Source organism: Megascapheus bottae, chromosome 11 (genome assembly GCF_031878675.1).
Source record: "Megascapheus bottae isolate mThoBot1 chromosome 11, mThoBot2.hap1, whole genome shotgun sequence".
NCBI lineage: Eukaryota > Metazoa > Chordata > Mammalia > Rodentia > Geomyidae > Megascapheus > Megascapheus bottae.
The window spans coordinates 52,342,625-52,364,893 of record NC_143519.1 but is presented as its reverse complement, the minus strand read 5'-3'; the positions used below and the strand labels follow the sequence as shown (position 1 = coordinate 52,364,893).

Genomic DNA, 22,269 nt, shown 5'->3' with positions numbered 1-22,269 from the left:
ATTCACTTCCTTATAAAACTCAATCTTTGCTAAAAATAATAATAATAATAATAATATACATCCATATTTTTATTAGGTTCTAGAAGTAAACATAGTCATTATCTTTAAGTTTACAACCATATGCTTGAAACCTTTTACCTCCCAAACTCTTCCAGGAAACAACAGTTTCTTAGAGACTCAGCTTGGATGGGTTGAAGTCCTGGCGCAGTTGGTAGAACTTTTACCAGTGAGAGAAAATGAGAGGTACAAGTTTGAGTCTGACTCACAAACTGAAGCAAAGAAAGAAAATAAGGGAGGGAGGGAGGGAAGAAGAAAGGAAAGAAGGAAGGAAGGAAGGAAGGAAGGAAGGAAGGAAGGAAGGAAGGAAGGAAGGAAGGAAGGAAGGAAAAGAAACTCTGCTTGCTGTATTTAGAAATTTTCCTTTAGAAACTCTCTGTGAAGGATTTGTGCCTCCCACTAAAAGACATGTCTAGCTCAAGTTCCTTGTCATGTTCAGTGAATGCTAAGCAGCCATCTATTACTTACTCCAAGGTGTAACTGTCCATGTCTCTGTGTCCTAAGTCTTACTCATTTCCATTCATGACACCTCTAAGTGCACAAGGTAATGGATTTACTTCTGCTTTCAACCAAAGACTTAGTCCCAAAATAAATGCATGAGTAACGGGGTCACTAGCATTGATAGACCAAGTGTGCACCTGAGAATGAGGACAAAACCACATCTAGGGAGATTTGTATTCAACCCTTTCTGTAATAATTCCTCAGGATCCACATAGGATCCATCCAGAATTTCCTGTGGAGTTACCCAATCCTGCACTGCTCTAGGTCCAAGTGTGGAGTGCAATATTTGCATATAACCTCCACTGTTCCTCATATGTACATCTTATATAGATACATGTCTATACACATATACATATACACAATACATATATACAACAAGTGTATATACACATCTTTTGTACATGTGTATGTGTACATACAGGTGTACATGCATGTGTGTGTATAAATACCTTATATTGTCTCTAGTTGATTGTGACACTAAATACACAATGTAAGTTCTGTGTAACTGGTGGTCTATGCATTGTTTGTAGACTTGTGACAAGATAAAAGTTCTGCATTTGCTCAGTATGGATAGCTTTTCTTTTCTAATACCTTCTATGTATCCAGAACCTCCAGCTAACACAGAAGAAAGTCAAACAATATAGAGAACATGCTCCATTACAATGTGCTAATGAGTAGACTGGGGTTGCCTAAGGGAAGAGAGCCAGCTCTGACATGATTAGCCTTACTCTGCATCAGCATTGCCTGAGACTCAAAGGTCCAGCCAGTGAGGATCAAAGAGAGCTTTATGAAGGTCTAAAATTGGTCTGGTGAAATTAGTAAGTCCTCATTATAAATACCAACAAAACAAGTGGGTTGCACATAGCGGTTTTATTGATGACTACAGAAAAGTAGTCAAGACTTGGCCTGACTATAGGGAAATGACAATGAGAAACTGAAGGTCTTGGTATGACCATGGGACTCAGTGTGATAAGGCTTAAGTGGATTCATGTGTGGCTCAGGAAACTGAGATCTGATGATCGCAGTTCAAAGTCAGCCAGGCAGGAAATTCCATGAGTCTCGTATTTCCCGTTGATCACTCCGAAACTAGAAGTAGAGCTGTAACTCAAAGTGGTAGAAGCACTAACCTTAAGCAAAAAAAGTTCAAGGACAGTACCCAAGCCCTGAGTTCACCCCCATGACAGAAAAAAAGTATTAAAGTATTAATGTGCCTTCAAATTTCTTTCTCAGAAAGAAAGTGTCACATCAAGAGGTCATTTGTCTTCTAACTGCACATTACCCATTGCAGAAATAACCTGGGTTATTTCTGCAGACATTAATAGGTCAGAGATTTAGGGTTAATTTAAGAGAAAAAGTTGCTAAGTGAACGGTCATTATCCCATATAAGTTATTAATAGAGGTGTCCAAGAAGAAACTGATCCAAGCCAGGCATGGTGGCTCACACCTGTAATCTTAGCTACTCAGGAGGCTGAGACCTGAGGACTAGGCACTAAAGAGGGTGAGAAAACCAGAAGTGGTGCTGTGGCTCAAGGGGTAGGGTGGTAGCCTTGAGCTGAAGAACCCAGGCCCAGAGTCTAACCCACATGACCAACAAAAAAAAGAAAAAAGAAAGAAAAGAAAAGGAAAAGGAAAAAAAGAAACTAATCTAGGACTGGGATATTGGCTTTGTTTGCCTAGCATGCATGAAGACCCTAGTTCAGTTCCTTGGTACCACATAGAAAAAGCCAGAAGTGGTGCTGTGTCTCAAGTGGTAGAGCTCTAGCCTTGAGAAAGCCCAAGGACAGTGCTCAGGCCTTGAATTCAAGTCCCAGGACTGGCAGAAAAAAAAAAAGAAAAGAAATTGATCCATTTCTGACCATTGAACTGTGTTTTAAAATAAAATCTACTCTCTGAATTTGAATGAAAGTTGAAGGAACCAAAAAGACAAACAATATTTTCTTGACACATTATTTGGTGTAATAGTGTGCCAGTTTTGTGTGTGTATGTACAGATACTGTGGTTTGAACTCAGGGTCTTGCACTCTCACTTGGCTTTTTCTCTTAAGGCTTGTGCTCCACCACTTGAGCCACACCTCCACTTTGGGATCCTTAGTTTTATCATGTATTTGGTTAATTGGGGATAAAGGTCTTATGGACTTTTCTGTCTGGACTGGCTTTGAACCTTGATTCTCAGAACTCAGCCACCTTGAGTAGCCAAGACTACAGACATGAGTTACCAGTACCTGGTTTATGTTCATTTTGTTGTAGTAAGCATTTGTGATCCTTGGTTATCTCAGAGGTATTGAAAGAGTATAACATTCAGAACTTAGCACAATATTTAGACATTGAAAGCCTTTTATAGAAATGTAACTTAAGGGAGGAAATCAGATTCCATATATAGGGAAGTGTGTGTGTGTGTGTGTGAGAGAGAGAGAGAGAGAGAGAGAGAGAGAGAGAGAGAGAGAGAGAGAGAGAGAGAGAGAGAGAGAGAGAGAATCATCTCAGTATTTGTATTTTTGGTATGGAACAAACCCAGGTCGTATTGAAACAACTTACCTCAGGGCATTAGACAGTTTTAAGAAATAATAGTATGGCAAACGCACATTCTGGGTAAAATTATGGACTCTAACTCTACTACTTATTAGCTGTGTATCGTTGCCAACTTCCTTCCATTCTCTCAGTTTCAATTTTCCCATCTGCAATATGTCTGTAAGAGCAGTTAGTGAGCAGGATTGCTGTAAGGGTCACCTAGGACAGTGAACATAGCATTCTCATCTCCATATGCCTGGTGCCTCCTCTGTGTTCAATAAGTGACAGTGGCAGTCCTTGCTGTAAGAATTATTATGGTATATCTCAATAACAGAATGTCCAGCACCCATGTACAATAATTACATGTATTTATGCTCCCTCCAATGGAGAAAGAAGAGCAAGAAAGAAAAAGTTTCAGAAATACATATCCTATCATGTGAACAATGGTCATTTCTGGGTATCAGGACTATGTGTTTGGGAAATCCTTTTGCTTTATGATGATCTGTCATTTCCAGTGTTTCCTGCAGGGACATACCAGATATTATTTGTGTGACAAATACTGTAGCAATTTTTTTTAAAAAATTGTAATGCTATTGAGTTCACATTGTTTTGGCAAAGTCCAAGGATACAATTCCTCACAAAATCCAGAATGGACGTGTTTTAAGTATCACCAGGCAGCTGCACAAAACCCTTTTATAGATAGCTTCATAACTATTTCAAATCAAGGATGAGAATCGAATTTCTTGGCGTTTCCGTTCACTTCATCATTTTTCTTCAATTTCCAGTGATTTTATTTTCCCTTTAATATGATCACTTCTTTGTGTATTTACTGCTTTCTGACTTCCAGACAAGTTCTCGTCTTAATAATTCTATTTTTTTAATTTCACGAGTATTTGACATTGGGGCATAAAATATTTTCATTAGAGTTTATTTTTTTTCCAGGATGTCTAATTCCAAGTATGTGATCATAAAGTACCGTTTTACAAAATAAGTCCCAGCTTAGAAAGGATCCAAAAGGCCCTACATTATAGCTAGAGGAAATCAATGTCTTTTTAAAGGGATCACTTATATGTTAAAAGAGTAAATTGACCTTTTTTCATGGCTTTGTCAATTTCACACTAGTTTTGTTCAAGTCTATTTGGTGAAATCATTTTTAGTATCCATTAAGCTGAACTGTGAAAGCTATTCATGGTTACTGATGATTCATTAGCCAACATTTCAAAAGGGCTACCCTTGAATTTGTAGCAACATTGAGAATTATGTGTTTTCCCCAACACATCTGTTACATTAGTCAACTTTTAGTTCTCGATTATGGAAATCCTTGAAAGCATTTGACCAGGCTCAAGTTATCTGTGGATTTTCATATTATTTTATGGCCACCGGCTGCATTTTATGACTATATATTAAATGTTTTATTCTTTCAAATAATTTTTCCAAATGGTCTCAATTTCCCATCCAGGGGAAATCCGGCTTATACACAAAACCATTCATCAAGTTACTGCAACCTCAAAACCCCCAGACAAACACAAAAGATGCAAAATTAAAACTTTTTTTAAAAAAGGAAGGAAAGAGGGAAGGAAGGAGAGAAAGAAGGAAAGAAAGACAGAAGGAAAGAAAGAAGGAAGGAAGGAGAGAAGGAAAGAAAGACAGAAGGAAGGAAAGGGAAAGAGAAGGAAAGAAAGACAGGATAGAAGCAAGGAAGGAAGGAGAAGGGGAAGGGAAGAAAGAAAGAAAGAAAGAAAGAAAGAAAGAAAGAAAGAAAGAAAGAAAGAAAGAAAGGAAGGAGTACTATGCCTCCAAATCTATACCCCTGACCTTTTGCTATATCTTTTCTTGGTAGGACAGGCCTTCAGCTTTTAATTGGAATCTTTGTTCATAATTGCTGTCGTTTAACACATTTAGTCTGTCAAACCATGAGATGTCTTTATAGCCATATAATAAACCCTAGAGAACAACTTCTCTGACTATAGCCATCTGCAATGATCACAAGAGTAGCTTACAAAATATTGACAGTCTATGGTAACAGGATACACATGGCAACCCACAATTATGTGTGGCTGCATTCAATTAGTGTTGTACAATTACACAATTTTATTGCTTAGTTAAAGCAGTGAAAGCACTATATGCTGGGTAATTTGCACTAGTCTTCATTTCTTTAATAACCCCTCAGTGTTTAAAATGTAGGAGACCATCGATAGTATTTAAATGTCCTGGGTTGAACATTAAATGAGGTCTCACATTGTGAACACGCCTTGACTGACAATGAACATACTCCCACTTCATGCGTGGGTCATGGTTTATAGAGGCATTAAATACAACCAATAGTTCCTCATCCAGACAAGTCCCACTCAATGAACCAGGCTGTCCAAGTGTATAGTGGCAAGATGCTGATATCCTTTCTGCAAATGGCCAGAAGGAGGGGAGACGCTGACACGATTCAAGGCAGAGTTGATTCTGAGAGTTGTACCAACCAAAGACTTGAAAATGAGGAATGGGAACTTGTAAGAGACCTTTCTGATTTCAAACCTTAATTTAACAATATCATTCCAAGTGAATGGATCACTGTCCTTAGGAAAATATTTAGCAGAAATGTTTTGGGAGTGTGTGGTTGTGTGTGTGTGTGTGTGTGTGTGTGTGTGTGTGTGTGTGTGTGTGTGTGTGTGTGTATCTAGTTTTATTTTGTTTTGATTTTGTCTGCTTTAAGTGTCTCTTGGGCTCCTTTATGTTCAAGGAAAATTTACTACCATAAGAGGAGGGAGTGATTTTGTGAATGATTAAAGAGAGACTTAAAAAATGAGCATGAGAATTATAGATTCAAACTGGAAGCTGGTGGCATATGCCTCTAATCCTAGCTACTCAGGAGACTAAGACCTAGAGGATTATGTTCATGGGCAGCCCAAGTAAAACTTTCCATGGGAGTCTATATCCAAAATAACCATCAGCAAGGTAGGCCAAAGGCATGGTTCAGGTAGAGCACAAGCCAATGCAAGCAAGCTAAGTAAGCAGGAGACCTAGGGTTCAAACTTCAATACTAGAAAAAAAACTATAGATTCAATCCAGGCACCTGAGGCCCATATCTCTAATCTTAGCTATGTAAGAGGCAGAAATTAAGAGGATTACTCAGACAAAAAGTTTATTCTCACTAACTTTTGTATTTTTGAGAACAACCAATAGCTAGGTATGGTGACATAGGCCTTATATTAGGAGGCTGAGATCAGAAGAGATTGCAGTTCCAGCCTGGTCCAAAAAAAGTCTCAAGATCCAACCTCCACAGAAAAATCTAGGTATAGTAGTATATACCTGTCATCCCAGCTTTAGACAGAAGGGAGAATTACAGTCTAGGTAAGCCTAAGCAAAAAAAATGAGATCTTATCTCAAAAATACCAGAGAAAAAATGCATGGCTCGATGGTCAAGCATTTGTCTAGCAAGCACAAATATATGTCTGTATGTATGTATATATTCAACATCTTAAATGTTTTGAGCTTTTTTAAAGTATAATTATTTTATTTCTTCTGATTTTTTTTCACTTTAAGTAACACTGTAGTGACATTTTTGGCTCTTGATTTGTTTGTTTTGTGATGCTAGGGATTGAATCCAGGACCTCATGTTTATTCTTAATTATTTAAACTTTCAACTCTGTTGCTCCTTCATATTAAATGTGATTAGTACATGGCTATAGTTAGATGGATACCTAGTAAAACCCAGATGCTCATAAACAAAATCCTTTCTACATGTAAGAGAATTATATGGTCATATTCAGAACGTAATGGAACTTAATGACTGGATCCTCCAACATCTGGTTTTGTCCAACTCTTGAGTGAAGTTAGGTGATATAGGCATTATGGTTAGATAAAAAGCAACAGAGTTCTTGTATAAATGAGGCTGAATAGATCAAAATCTGGATAACCTCACAAAGCACACATCGTGAATGTTTAGCCCTTAGAAAAACATCAAAGCAAGAGGTTATTAGTAAGAAAATGAAATGAAGGAAATAAACAATTCTCCTCTATCTGGGAAATGAACTAGACAGACGATTTACTACATGTTTCCAGCTCACATTTCTGTTCATGAAAAACATTTGCTTATTATTTAGGTGACCAGAGTAGCTGGCATGAGAGAACTTCCATTTAGTGACTGTTTTTGCTTGAGAGCATGTAGACCAGGAATAGTATTGTGTTTTGCAACTCTGATGTCCCACAGTCTTGATTCAAAGCTGTTTGTCATAGCCAGGGCTACACAGCATCTTCATTAAGTAAAAAGGACAGTCTCTAACCCAGAGAACAACCCATTGACCTACCAACCCAGGTATAGGTATCCACACAAGTCTCTGCATGCTTGCTCTAGGACAGTCCAAATTTGACCATGATCCAGAACCCTGGGGAAGAAGACTCCACTTTCTGAGTGCAGACAAGATGTAAAACAATCATTTCTACTAGGAAAAGTCACAGTCCTGCTGACAAGGAGAATCAGACTGCCTTCCTTTGCCAAAACAGTTGGATTCAAATGGCCATTGCTGATGACTGTAGCTTAGCTGGCCAGACATCTGCACTTTGCTGTTAATGTGCTTTATCCAAAGGCAGATGGACATAGCACGTGGACTGTAGTTGTGCTCCTGACGTGCAGAGATGTGTCTTGCTGTGCTAAGAATTCAGACTGCAAGAACAGATTATCATCAAGTGATAACAGAACATGCCAGCCTTGACTTGCTGGATGAATTTTTTTGGTGAATGTAGAAAACTTGGGCATTTCCTTAAGGCATCTCCTAAAGACTGCCTTTGCTGGAAACACTGGAATTATAAATTATTGCAATTTACTTTTCTTTATCTTATTCATTCTAGGACAAAGGCCCTGACAGGATACTAAATGCTTGGTGGTTTGGTTTTTTTTTTGGTCTTTGTTTTTGTTTTAGCCACTCCTGGGCTTGAGCTCAGGGCCTGAGCACTATCTCAAGACTAGAGCTCTACCACTTGAGCCTCAGCACCACTTCCAGTTTTTTTCTATGTATGTAGTACCAAGGAATTGAACCTGGGTCTTTGTGCATGCTAGGCAAGCACTCTGCCACTAGGCCAAGCTCCCAGCCCTTGTTTTCTGTTTTTTGGTTTTTTTTTTCTTTTTTTCCCTCCAGTCCTTGGGTTTGAACTCAGAGCCTGGGCACTGTCCTTGGAAACTTGTTTTTCTTTTTTTTTTTCTCAAGGCTAGCACTCTGCCACTTGAGCTGCAGCTCCACTTCCAGCTCTTTTTGTGTATATGGTACTGAGGAATCAAACTCAGGGCTTCATGCATGCTAGGTGAGTGCTCTGTTACTAGGCCACACTCCTGGCCACTAAATGCCCTTTGAGCCTTTCTTTGAAATCGATGAAGTTGTTTGGGATACTTTTTCTTAAAAACATCTCCTTTTAATTTGATCATGAGTTAGAATTAAAGGAGTATAAATACTTGTCTGAGTCCCCTCCAGTGTTCTTGTTTTGATTTGTTGGGTGAGAGACTGGAAACTTTTTCCTTAATAAGGAAATCTGGACTACATGCTGACTCAGCACTTGATAAATCTTTTCGAATTGCCACAGGTGAAATGAAACGTTAATAACCTTTCAATTATTAATAAAAAATTGTAAATAGATCTTGTCGGAAACACAGAGCACTGAACATAAAGTAGTTTAATATGTGTGTGGGTGTTTTTGTTCATTTTCTAAAGAACTGCATGTTTGAAACCTTGATATTGGAATAAAGAAATAATTATTTTCATAAATTATAGAGATGGCACTAGGTATTTCTAAGTTCCATGTTATTGAACAAATCAGTTTTATTTGAAGGGGGAAAATCAAATGGAGATAAGGATAGAGGAAATAATATTCACAAACCTACCACTCAGAGGCAGATATACCAGGGGTATATCATTTCAAATACTTGTTCTTACATTTTTTAATGGACAGTTTCTACAAACCAATCTGAAACATGCTCTCCTCAAATTCCAAATTTAATTCATTTCAGTCATAATTCCACATTACCATTTTAATTATCATATGCATCATTATTATATGAATAATGGTTCATTTACTTGACTATTTTATTTTATTTGGTGTTTTTGTTTGCTTTCTTGCTGTGTGTGTGTATATGTTTGTGTGTGTGTGTGTGTGTGTGTGTCCATATGAAGCTTGAAATCAGGCCCCAGGCACTCTCTCAACTTTTGCTCAAAGCTGGCATTCAACCACTTGAGTCACAGCTTCACTTCTAGGGTTTTGGGTTTTTTGTGTGTGTGCGTGCATGCATGCGTGCATGCGTGCGTGTGCATGTGTGTGGGGGAACTAACTGGAGATAGGAATCTTGCAGAATTTTTTCCCAGGCTGGCTTCTAACCTAGATCTCCACGTTGCAACCTTCTGAGTAGCTTGGATTATAGGCATGAACCACCAGTACCCAGCTTTTTCCTATGTTTTAAAGTAATGTAAAGAATAATGTTCTTGTGTTTGTAGCCTTGCTTTATTGCAGAATGCTTTCAACTCTGTTGATATTAAGTTTATAACACAGTATTCCCTATTTCTGCAGGGAAAAGCTCTGAACTATTGGTTTGAATGCAATTTGGGTTGTTTTGTGTTTTTTTTTTCTTTGACTTTAGGTTTATGAACACCAGGATGGCAGTAAATCGCTGAAGCTGGGCGACTTTGGGCTGGCCACCATTGTCGACGGCCCCCTGTATACAGTATGCGGCACCCCAACATATGTGGCTCCAGAAATCATTGCTGAAACTGGGTACGTGCTTCACCTCTATTTCAAAAAACTGTGCAGCAACAGAACAAGAAATGTAGTAATGTGTTCTTGTGCCTATTCAGAATTATATTTCATGGGTTTTCATCATTTATTTCTTTCCTTCTTTCTCGCTTAAGGTTTCTCTTTGGCCTTTTGTTAAAAGTAAAAGGCAAAAAAATGATGTTAAATAGAGTTCACTATGTTGAGATTAGCTGAGAAAACATATATGGATGGTAATTAACTTCCTTTTGGAGATAAAGGAAGCAGATACTGCTGTATGCAGTGATTGTGGTCTCCTTTGGTAATTTCCTCAGCCTCCCTTCTCCTGTCTTGGTCCCATTTCGGTCCCCTGGGTGATCCATCAATTTCCTCTGGAGTATAAACACCCTCAGGCATAAGAAAGTTGTTAGCCATATACTGATTTCTCTGTATAGAATCAATAAAATGAAATTTTCTACCCTAGAATGTGGAGGGAGGGCAGGGGAGACTTGGATAACTTGCTACTTACTAAGGAGCTACCATCTGCCAAGTCTTAAATTCATTTCCTTAAATCTTTTCCTATAAATGATCCTATTTCCACTCTGCACATGGATGCACTGGCGCCCTCCAGTAGATGGGCCAAGTCACCTATAAGCTCATGACTTAGAGGCTGAGCTAGTATTTGTACTTAGGTTAGCCTGAAACAATCTTTTTTTTTTTTTCCACGAAGAGCTATTCCTTTTTTAGAGCCATAGTCAACATTCTGAAATGCTCTTCATCAACAGAAGAAATGAGAATGATATGACAGAAAGAGAGCCATTATCTTTCCATTAGCAATTCTAACCTATATCTGGACCCAAATGGCAGTCTTCATTATAACCAATTGGAGATTGGTTTTTCTCATGGGACCATATACCCAAAAAATAGAAAGATAGAATGCGCGAGAAGGGAACCCTAACCGGGAAATCCTTGGGGTGAAATATGAGGTCATGGGGATTTGGTTCGAAAGCCAACATAGTACCTTGCCTGACTTCTCTTAAATTCACTGCTTTGCATATCTGCATTTGCTTCCAGGTCATGCCCTGATAGCCTGCTGGGAAGAGTATACTGGGGGAGAAAAGAGGATTTGGCTAGACTCTTGTTTTTTTTAAATTTTTAATTTTAGTATTGACTATTATCAGCAACAGCAGCATCCACAGCATCTTTAAGTTGTTAGACAAAGGGATTTCTGTTGAACATGTCAGTTCACGAGTACAATAATGTAATTTCCTCATGGATACTTGAAGACCTTGGATGGGGTCTAGTTCTGGCGCTGACCAATTATGCAAACTTGAACAAAATAAACATAAAATAAATGATGTTTGTCCTGCCCCAAACTAAGATAATGCATGTGAAAGCTTTATAAACTAGAAAAGGATTTTGAAACATTATTTCTGAAACTAAGCAGATGGTTTTGAAGATTGTTATCTCATAGTTACTGTGATCATAATAAATCTTTTTTCTTGTTTTTTGGTTTTGTTTTATTGTGCCAATGCCATGGCTTGAAGTCAGGGAACTCAGAATTTCATATTCTCCTTCTGCTTGCTTGCTCATGGCTGTCACTCTACCAGTTGAGCCATGTCTCAATTCTGACATTTTTGCTGATTAATTGGAGATGGAGTCTCTTGGACTTTTCTGCCTAGGCCGGCTTCAGACCATATCCTTCATGGCTCAGCCTCCTGAAACCTAACTCAGATTACAGTCGTGAGGCGCCAGAATGCTACCAAAGAGGCTTTTAAAGAAAACCACTCTCTAAGTGCTATTAAGCTATAAGCCAAGCTTTTGGTCTTTTTCCTCTTAACACATCTGTATTTGCTACACTGTGATCACACTACATCTCCACATTGAAGCCTTGCTGCTGATGGCTTTACTAAGACAAATAACACCTAAGGAAGTTTATTTTTATTTCTCTAAATAGTACTTTTTCCCCTGGAAAACAAGCCATGACAAGAGTTCTTCACATCAAGTTGTGTCAGTCTAACAAACATATTTCTAGAGGACTAGCACATGCAGCATAAACAAGGGCAATGTTTTTAAAAATTGGACCCTCGTTGAGGAATCTCAAAACACTTCAACACACTTTGGTTTTTGTTTAGGTGCTTTAGATAGTCTTTTAAATGTTATTTTATTATTACTTTGTACTCTGTTTCAATGGTGGGCTTTTTTTTAGTTTTGTGTTGTTAGTTATTATGGGTTTTTTGATATTGTTTATTCGGTTGGTTTGTTGGTTGCATGGTTTTATGTTTTGTTTGCTGTAGGAGAGTCAGCTAGTTTAGCATGCCCTACAAATTACTCTGGCTGAACTTGCAAATTCTAATGTCACTCATTTTTCCAGATATGGACTAAAGGTGGACATCTGGGCAGCTGGTGTCATCACTTACATCCTGTTGTGTGGCTTCCCTCCATTTCGTGGGTATGGATGGCAATCTTTTATTCAGCACCAATACAGAATTTCTCTAGTCTCAGAATATCCACTGGCCTTTCTCACACAAAAGAGCTGGTGACCGAAAGAGAACATAAGGAAAACATCCCTTGCAATGCCTCTTCTTTCTTTCCATGTTGTGTAGGCTAATTCGTATGCCCTCCATAACTCCTCCTCCTTTGGTTGAAAAATTAATTATTTCTTTACTTACAGAGAAGCAGTTGCACTTTTCAATAGCTTTTAAATAGTTGAAAAGTTAGTGCTTTTCAAAAGCTTTAAAAAACGAACATGTTTTGCACACTTATGACAAAAGAGAAAGGCTCCAGCCTTGAGCTGATATTTGAGCCGATATTCCAGTGCTGTTCTCTTCTTGCCATTCATCTACATAGAAGTGGTGATGACCAGGAGGTGCTGTTTGATCAGATCTTGATGGGGCAAGTGGACTTTCCTTCTCCATACTGGGACAATGTTTCTGATTCTGCAAAGGTAAGTTTCCAGTATCTTCCTCCCGGTAGCCTGGATGTCTTAATAGAATTGTTGATTTGCTATCACTATGTGCAGAGACTAATGATATCATCAGTGGCCATTTTGATTTATTTACAAGATTTGACAGGCATTGAGCTATTCCAGCAAGTCATACAATAAGTGATGGAGTGCTTCCACCTCGAGTAGCCGCATATGTGCTCCACCCTTGCCAGATTTAAACCTAGCTCAGATTTCTTCATGACATATGCTTTGTCTCTTGCAGGCCTCTCTTTCTTTTGCTTTCTTTCCTTTCCTCTCTCCTTCCTTCCTTCTTCATTACTTGTGCTTGTTCTCTCTGTCTCTCATCTGTCTCTCTGTCTCTGTCTCTCTCTTTCTCTCTATCTGTCTCTCTGTCTCTCTCTCTGTGTCTCTCTCTGTCTCTATCTCTCTCTGTCTCTCTCTATCTCTCTTTTCCTCCCTCCCTCCCTTCTTCCCTCCCTTCCTTCTCGTATGTGTGTGTGTAGTTCTAAGGTTTGAATTAAAGTTTTCTTCTTTTTCTGGAAGGTGTTCTACCTTTGAGCCATATATCCAGTCCAGTTCTATACTTTTGTATCAGTGCTAGGGCTTGAACTCAGAGGCTTGCACTGTTTCTGAGAGTCTTTTACTCAAGGCTAGCACTCTGTCACTTAATCCAGAGCTGCACTTTCGACTTTTTTGTGGTAGTTTATTGGAGATGAGAGTCTCCTGGACTGTTTTTAAACTATGATCCTCAGATCTCAGCTTGTTGATTACAGGTGTGAGCCACCAGTGCCTGGTTCTGCACTGTTTTTTTTTTCTTTTTAATTTTTTAATTCTTTGAGATACATCTTGCTTCCTCTCAGGATATACACCTGTACCAAGATTCTACTATTTTAACTTCCTGCTGTAGTTAGATGGCAGGTGTATACTACCATGCCCTGCTTCTTTGGTTGAAATGGAGCCTCATGGGTCACATGGACTTTTCCATTGTGATTAGTTGAAAACCTCGACTCTCCCAATCTCAGCCACCTTTCTAGCCAGGATGACAGTCTCAAGCCATCACACAGCACTTGCCCACACTACCCATTTTACCTTGTTTCCAGCTGCAGCTCGAAAAACCATGTCTAACTTATTTCACCCTCCTTATCTGCTTTGCTGTGTCCAATTGAAATACCATATAACTACCTATCTATAGGTATTTATCTATAGAAGTAAATAGATATACATAACTAAGAGGTTAGGTCCTAGGTATATAGTTCCTCCAAACTTTCTCTTCCATACTGTGAATTCTGTGAAAACAAGGATTTTTATGTATTACATTTATTGCTATGTTTTCAGTGTCTACATCAAGACTGGTTCATAATTAGTGACAGATATGCACTCAGTAAATAAGTAATAGATGAATAAGTGAAACACGCAAGTAAGCAAAGTAAAGAAAACTCAACCTCAACATAGTCTGAAATGATCAAATTGTAAAAAGCTCTAAGGGGAAGCCATAATTTATATTTAACCTTGAAGGATAAATAGAGTTACAGATAGAAAGGAATAGGATGAATGAATTTCAGTGCCACTAAACTAAACGATCAACTTCTGAGAAGGACGTATGGTGGGGATGTTTGTGTGACAATGTGAATATACTGAATATCACTGAATATACACTTTGAAATGAATAAAGGAGTGACTTTTATGTTCATTTTAATATATTTTTAAAATATAGTAGGTCAACATAAAAATCTATTTAAAAGTTTACACTAAAATGATCAATATTGGGAAACAAAAGTAAAATCTTTCTCTTTTTTGCCAGTTCTGGGAACTGAACTCAGGGCCTGAGCACTGTCCTTGGGCTTTCCTCAAGGCTAGTGCTCTACCACTTGAGCCACAGCAACACTTCTGGCTTTTCTATGTATATGGTACTGAGGAATCGAACCTGGGTCTCTGTGCATGCTAGGCAACCACTCAACCACTAGGACAAACTCCCAGCCCAGTAAAATCTTTTAACTAAGTCCTTAATCTGAAAATTGAAAATACTGTAAAATCTGAAACTTTCTGAGTGCCAACATGATGTCACAACTGGAATATTGCACAACTGACATGGTGTATTGAATACTAGCCAAAACATAGTGACATGCTACAAATTGTGTGTGAAATTATCTTTAGTCTATGTGCATAAGGTGTATGTAAAATGTAAAGTCACCTCAAGATATTTGGTGATATATATGTAAATATTTCAATATCCCAAAAAATAATCCGAACCAGTTTTGCCCCTAAAGATTTTGAGTAAGGGACACTTGGCTTGTATCATTTTCTTAGTACTGACTTACATTTTTGGAAATTTTGATATTAGAAAATAATCATCTTTTGGTAATTCAATTTGTAGGAATTCCATTGTCCTAAATATGAGACTGTTATCCTAAATATATTATATTAAATATGACTTGATGACTTTGCCTATAGAAAATGGTACATAATAGAGAGAAGTTTCATTTCCTCAGCTTCCTACAAATCCCTCTCTGGACTCAGGAAAACATAGAGAACTGACATGTTTCATAGGAAAGGTCTAAGGAGAGCTGAGATGATGTGTTTGAAAGGTTGGGTGAGGCACGCTCACCTATCATCAGTCTCTTCAATAAATTGCTCAGCGCTTAACCACTCTATAATCTGAGAGCTCGAAGTCATTGCTGTCTCCTGAATCCCCAAAGAACCTGGAAAAAAACACGTCATTCATAGTCATTGCTTTAAGAAGTCCTGGTCCAAGTTAAAAGGGACTGAAGAAAGCTGAGGTAGACTTTTCATCAGCGGACAGTGGCTCATGCCTATCCCTCATGATTTTGAAGCCTTGGGACATCGAGAACTAGGTGTTGTGTATGGAACCGTTTTGTTTCTTGAGAACTTCTCATCCAAGGTGGGCAGATGCAGTAAGCTCACAATGAGCTCAGCTCGCTTGGAGGAAATGTCCTTCATTCCAAACACCTTCAAATTCTTTGCTTCCTCATAGTTCTGTTTCCTTTCTACCAACTGTCTGGAAAGTTTTGAATCAAGTTAAACATGTTTCCTTGAACTTGTTTGGCTACTAACGAGCGTTTTCATGGTCCTCTGCTATAGTTCGGTGATAGCCTATGTGCATTTGTGAAACCTTGTGTTCAAACACCAACACACTCTAGGAAGCTCTTGTTATACTGCCTAGGTAGTAGCACTTCTGTCCTTCTTTATTTCTTCCTTTCAAACCTGAATATGTTGTCCAGAAATTGGAAGAAAATAAATCTATTGTTCTTGTCATCTGCCAAGGTAAAAATTTTAAAGTATTTTTGCTATGCAACTTCTATAAAATTAATTAAGAAATCAGGCTCTGAATTGCACTGGTCAAAAATAAATTCTTTAACATGTAGGATTTTTTCTTCATTACATATTTTATTAAACATATTTGAATACTAATTTTATTTTCTATCAACTACTAGCTCTACATTTATAATCACAATAGCTCACTTTTCCTTCAACTTAAAAAAATATTGTAGCCACAGTGCTGTGACTCACGCCTGTAATCCTAGCTTCTCAGGAGGCTGAGATCTGAGGATCATAGTTCCAAACCAACCTGGGCACTACAAAGTCCTGAGGCTCTTATCTCCAATTAATCACTGGAAAATTGAAAATGGGCTCTAGGATAGCGTGGTAGTCTTGACCTGAAGAGCTCAAGGTCAGTGCCCAGACCATGGGGTAGGGCTGTAGCCTTGAGTTGAAGAGCTCAGGGACAGCTCCCAGTCCCAGAATTCAAGCTCCATGACCCTCCATGAAATATATATATATATATATATATATGTATATATAGTAAAGGTGATATACAGAGGGATTACAGTTACGTAAGTTATATGTTGAGTACATTTCTTTTTTAACAGTGTCACCTCATCCTTAATTTTCTCCCAATTTTTTCTCTCTCCTCTCTCCCCAAGTTGTGAAGATCATTTCTAGTGCACATCAATGCTGAATTAGTTCAAATTTTTCCCCACCATTTCTAAGCTTCCTCTTCCCCTCCACAAATCAGATAAAATATACATCCAAGACAAAAAAGTACAGAAATCAAAAACAGTAACAACAAGGGGAAAACAAAAAGAAAGAAAGAAAGAAAGAAAGAAAGAAAGAAAGAAAGAAAGAAAGAAAGAAAGAAAGGAAGGAAGAAAGAAAGGAAGGAAGGAAGGAAGAGAGAGAGAGAGAAAGAAAGAAAAGAACCTTAAAAAGTAAAATAAAATACCTCTTGTTTCCAACTCTTGGAGCTCATTTCCATACGCATCGTTTTATCTGATCATGTGCACATAGGTAATTGAGCCCTCGTGATCCTCTCCTAAGAATATTCTCCTTTGGTTTCACTGTGTGAATGTTTAGAGTCCAGTTTAATCTGATCATGTCAAGTACTCACAGGTAGGTGGAGTTGACACAGTTAAGAGCAGAGCTTGTCCAAATGCGTTCCCAATGTAAACGAGAAGGCGAGAAGGCCTGTATTGGTGAACACTCGCTTTTCCTCTTCAAGGTAGAATCAACAGAATTTCATGTTCCCTTCGCAGGAGCTCATCACCATGATGCTGTTGGTCAACGTGGATCAGCGATTTTCAGCAGTGCAAGTCCTTGAGCACCCATGGGTTAATGTAAGTAGCCAAGTAGCTTACTCCCTCTCCCTCTACGGATCCCTGAAAGGAGTCAAAACTTGCTTTCCAATTGCCTAATGATACCACCTCCTTTGTGTGAATGTGTGCCCATACACAGGCTTGAACCCAGGGCATTGTACCCTTAGTAAGAGTCTCACGGACGTTCCTGCCCCAAGTGGACTTGGAACCATGGTTCTCAGGTCTTAGCCTCCTGAGTAGCTAAGATTACAAACGTGATCCACTACGGTCAGGCCTACCAGCTGCTTTATAAAGTGCTGTGGTTGGGCTTTATCATATCTGTTGAATGTGTTGGGTTAGTGATAAGACCCAGTGCTTGTTCAGAGAGAGCATCTGGTTTCAGTGGACCTGCCTTCCAACTGGGAGATGTCTATGCTCCTTTTCCTCCCACCTTTCAACCTGCTTTCCCTGGATCCAATTAGAGCTGAAGAATTATCAGTAAGACAGAGTACATTGTCTGAGTCTGTCTTGCTTTTATGTCATTTCAGCCAAAGATTTCTATATGGCCACTGGAGCACTCCAGTTCAGACAGCACTTAAAATGTGCTAACCAAGCCCCTGAAGGTCTCCTTAAATGCAAGTTCTCATACGGCAATCTTTAGGCTGTATGATTCTAAGCTTCCATTGTGGCCACCCTTCAAGGGTCTAATGATATTTCTCTGGCAATGAAAGAATTCTCCAGAACAGAGTCATTGAGTGTGTGTGTGTGTGTGTGTGTGTGTGTGTGTGTGTGTGTGTGTGTGTGTGCTGTACTGATACTAGGGTTTGAACTAAGGACTTGGGTGATGGCTCTTTGCTTTTTTCTACCACTTGAGCCTTGTTATCATTTTACAGAGAAGGATAACTTTGGTAAAGTATCCCGAGGCAAATGCAAAGGTTGCTGAGTCTTCAAGTGACTAACCCTGGCCATGAACTACCCAGCCCCCATTTTACCTGAGGTCTAGGAGGAGGAGCATCTTAGCACATCCATGCCTTCCTTTAAAAATTGTATTAGTGTATAGTAATTGTATAAAGTGAATAGTCTCATATTGTCATTTACCTATACATACATTTAATATCATTTTGTCCTGTTCACCACTTTTCTTATTTATCCGTTCTTTTTTCTTTTTTGTGCTAGTATTGGGGCTTGAACTCATGGCCTCACATTCTTTTTTATTGTAGTTTATAGAGAGGGGTTATAGTTACATTCACCAGACAGAAGGTATATCACTTCTCACACATTGACACCCCTCTCATGTTTTTGTCCTCATTTCCCTCTCCCCATCCCCTCCCAATCATCTTGTTTTCCCTTCTTCCCTTTCTTATTTCAAATAAACAAAAAAATGTACATACCAGGTAACAACATACCAGGTAACAAAATCAGATACTGTAAGTATGTGAGATTGATCAAAGGGCAACAAAAGAGAAGTAACATAGTACATTAAGAACAACAATCACATAGCCTTTTTTTTTTCTCAAGGCAGGTGCTATACCACTTAAGCCATACCTCCACTTCAAGCTTTTTGCTTACTAACAGGAGATTAATTTCTCACAGACTTTTCTGCTCCATCTGGCTTCAATTCATGATCCTAAGATCTCAGCTTCTTGAGTATCTAGAATTATATGTGCAGGAAAATAGTGTCCCGGGTTTCTTATCTTTCTTACTCTTCCTTATCCCTCTCCTTGTACCTTGTACTCTTGTACCTACTTTTGGTTTTCTTGCAAAAAAATTTTAATGAAAAAAAAGAAATTTAAAAAAATTTTAATGAATTTTATTATTATCCTTTTATACCTACATATATATATACATACAATATACATTAGTCACATTCCCTCTTCCCTTCATTTTTGTCTTCCCTCCTTCCACTAACTCCCCTCCCTCAGAGTCTCCCTTTTACTTCCTGTCATTGTCTTTAGATCTAGATTCCACATAGGGGAAAGTCCACATAGCATCTGTTTATCTGAGGCTTAACAAAACTTTCTTGTAATTTAATGTAGTAAGTGATTACTTCAGCTTGAAAGTATTTCTGTTATAGCCAGCTAATTCTCTTTGTCTCAAAATAATGCATTTAAAATGGTGGGCTTTCACTGCCAGCATTTAGTATTTGTTAAGCTCTCTGAGTGCAGCATACGAAAGAATTAGCCATCAATGTAAATAAATTTCAAGATTTAAAAGGATATCCACTTTCTAAGACATTTTGCATTTGGGAATCAAATTACATCTGATCACCAGAAAAGGACATTCCCTAAGGGGAAGAAAAGAAAACAATAATTATGTGAACTCTAAGGAAGTGGGAAGCCATTGCTTCCTGTGTTCTCATTAGTGCTAATTTTCTCCATTGCTTCTAAGATGACCTTTCCACCTGGCAGACTTGGAAGTGAAAAGGCAGCCTCTTATGAAACAGAAAACAGAGTAGAAGGGCAATAGAATGGAAAAACAGGGTCTGCGAACGCTACTTGCCTTAACCTTACTTTAGGAGCCTTCCTCTGAGCTCTCATTTATTTTAAATATACTGTAGGTAAAAATATCACCCTGCTCTTCAGTATCCTTGGCCTAGAAGGGTCATAAGCAATGGATAGCTCATTGGATGATCTCAATGAGGCAGATGAGCCAAAGACATCATTAAAATGAAGCCAAGTGCATGGGGCAGGAATAGAGCGGGTCCAGCCTACCCTCACCCCTGCATGACCTTGAGCAAGTCATTTCACTCTCCATTCATGTAAAGGAGACTGACTTTGGCAGTGATTATGAGGAAAGAGAGAGGATCATATGCCTAAATAGGGCCCAAGGACTATCTTAAGCTCTAGCACCTCAAAAGTACTTAGTAAATATATGCTGCATTTGAGTCTGAGCAAGAAATTTACCCTATCATCCACTGACACTTGTTCATGAAATGTAAATTGCGAGTGTTATTGGCATATGACATATGATTTAAGGAGAAAACTCCTCACTCTAAAGACACTATCCTGCTTTATATGGCAGTAACATCATCAGAATCTGTTACTTTCTTTAATATAGCTGTAAAATACCTACAGGACTTATCTTAGACAATTTTCTTCATCTTATTATCCATTTAATAGAGAACCGTAGGATTTAGGCACATATACTGTAAAACTAAAACAAGCAATCATATATCTTAATCTAGCAGGATTTGAGATAAGAGATAAATTACTTTTCCCTAAATGAAGCTTCCTTGATGATAGACGATGTAGTTTGATGAAATGTTCACAAACAACAGGCATTCCCAAATCTAAATTTCTTATTAGAAATAAAATTACCATCACTATCATATTATTATTGGATATATTGCTTTATATACATTTTTTGGAATGGACATATTGAATCACTTCAGTGCATGTGATCATGTTAATGCAAAATCTATGCTTTACCTCATTTTCCTGAATTTAAAGATGAGGAACATAGACAGAAAGCTCAGTGGAGTAGTAAGGAAGGAATGGCGCTGGGATTTTATCCCCCTAGTTTCTGACGTAATTGGTCAGTTCTGGTGTGTTGTCATCAAGACTTTTTAAAGTCTTTCAGTGAGAGTAAGCTAGAGAAACTTTGTCATAGTGAATTGGTTTAAATCAAGTGTAGCAGCATGCTGAAGGGCTCATTATCTACAATCCTAGCTACTCAGGAAGCTGAGATCTGAGGATTAGAGTTCAAAGCTAACCGAGGCAAACAAACCTGAGACACTCCAATTTACCAATAAAAATCTGGTAGTGGAGGTATGGCTCAAATAGTGGAGTCAGCCTTCAGAAGAAAAAAGAAAAGAAGAGAACGCTAAGCAACACCATAAATCCCAAGTTGAAGTCACAATACTGGCACCCAAAAACATAAAATAAAATAAAAATATAAAAGGGCAAGTCTACTTACATACTCACTTTAGTCCTTATCTACTTTCTGGCTTCAATCTTTAGTCTTACATCCTTTATCCTACCTAACTACACGTTTGAAAACATATTCATAAGACAAGACATTCCCAAAGAAAAATGAACGACAACAACAAAAAAAAAGAGGGAAAAGAGGAACTTAAGCAACTAATCACAATCAGCCTTGTTCCTGAACCAGTACACATGCATCCATCTTATTGTATGGCAGACTTTGTTAGAAGTTGCGTGAACCCCAACCACACCGTGATAGTATATGAAACCACTTACCTACATATATAAATTACAAATGATGATGGCATGAATTTCCACTTCTGTTTGAAGAATCTTGTCCTTTCCAAATTATTTCATTTCATATTCTCTCTTAAGTACTGTGTGTGAGTTGCAGACCTAAGAATGCATAGGACTGAGCTAGGGGGTGGGGTGGGGTGTGGGACTGTCAAAGTTCTTGGGGTATTGTGCAGCTGGGGACACTTACCAGGAACCCAGGACTGCACACTGTGACGTGAAACAGAACTGCCGGTGAAGTATACGCTAATGAACTTGGAATTGTTTTAAAGTAAATCAGACTATTCTGGTAGTAAACTAGTCAAGACTGCCATGCTTCTCATAAATCTACAGATATTTTTAATAATAAGATCTGGCAATGAGTAGACTGGAAACCAGATCCATGAGTCAAAACCCAAAATCCATAAGGGGAGAGGATTTTCTGATGTATAACCCCTAAGCTGGTCTCACCAAAAAAAGGGGAAAGTTCACTGTACTGAGTGACCTCACATCCAGCCCAGCCCCCACAGCCCCTAGAGAATGGAGGGAAACAAGGCTGGATCTCCTGCAGACAGCTGGGAAGAGTTCATTTTCCATTTTGCAAACTCATTTCGTTCTTGTCGGCTGCAATGCTCTTGCCAAGTGGTGGATGGGAATTTTTAAATAAAAAAACCATGAGCCTCAAACCACAACCATCCTGTGTCAAACTTCAGAAACCACTCCCTTGAACCAGGATGTACGGTAATAAC

At 38.5% G+C, this 22,269-nt stretch overlaps 1 protein-coding gene across 3 annotated transcripts in view; it reads left to right on the top strand.

The window, feature by feature from the left end:
• Dclk1 (doublecortin like kinase 1) overlaps window positions 1–22,269 on the top strand; it is a 330,559-nt gene that overhangs the window by 278,412 nt on the left and 29,878 nt on the right. For all 3 annotated transcript variants that reach the window (XM_090342259.1, XM_090342260.1, XM_090342261.1), the window contains exons 12-15: window positions 9,679–9,812; window positions 12,163–12,240; window positions 12,639–12,735; window positions 17,286–17,366. In XM_090342259.1, the coding sequence (XP_090198385.1) occupies window positions 9,679–9,812; window positions 12,163–12,240; window positions 12,639–12,735; window positions 17,286–17,366 (390 nt within the window). The remainder of the gene's footprint in view (window positions 1–9,678; window positions 9,813–12,162; window positions 12,241–12,638; window positions 12,736–17,285; window positions 17,367–22,269) is intronic.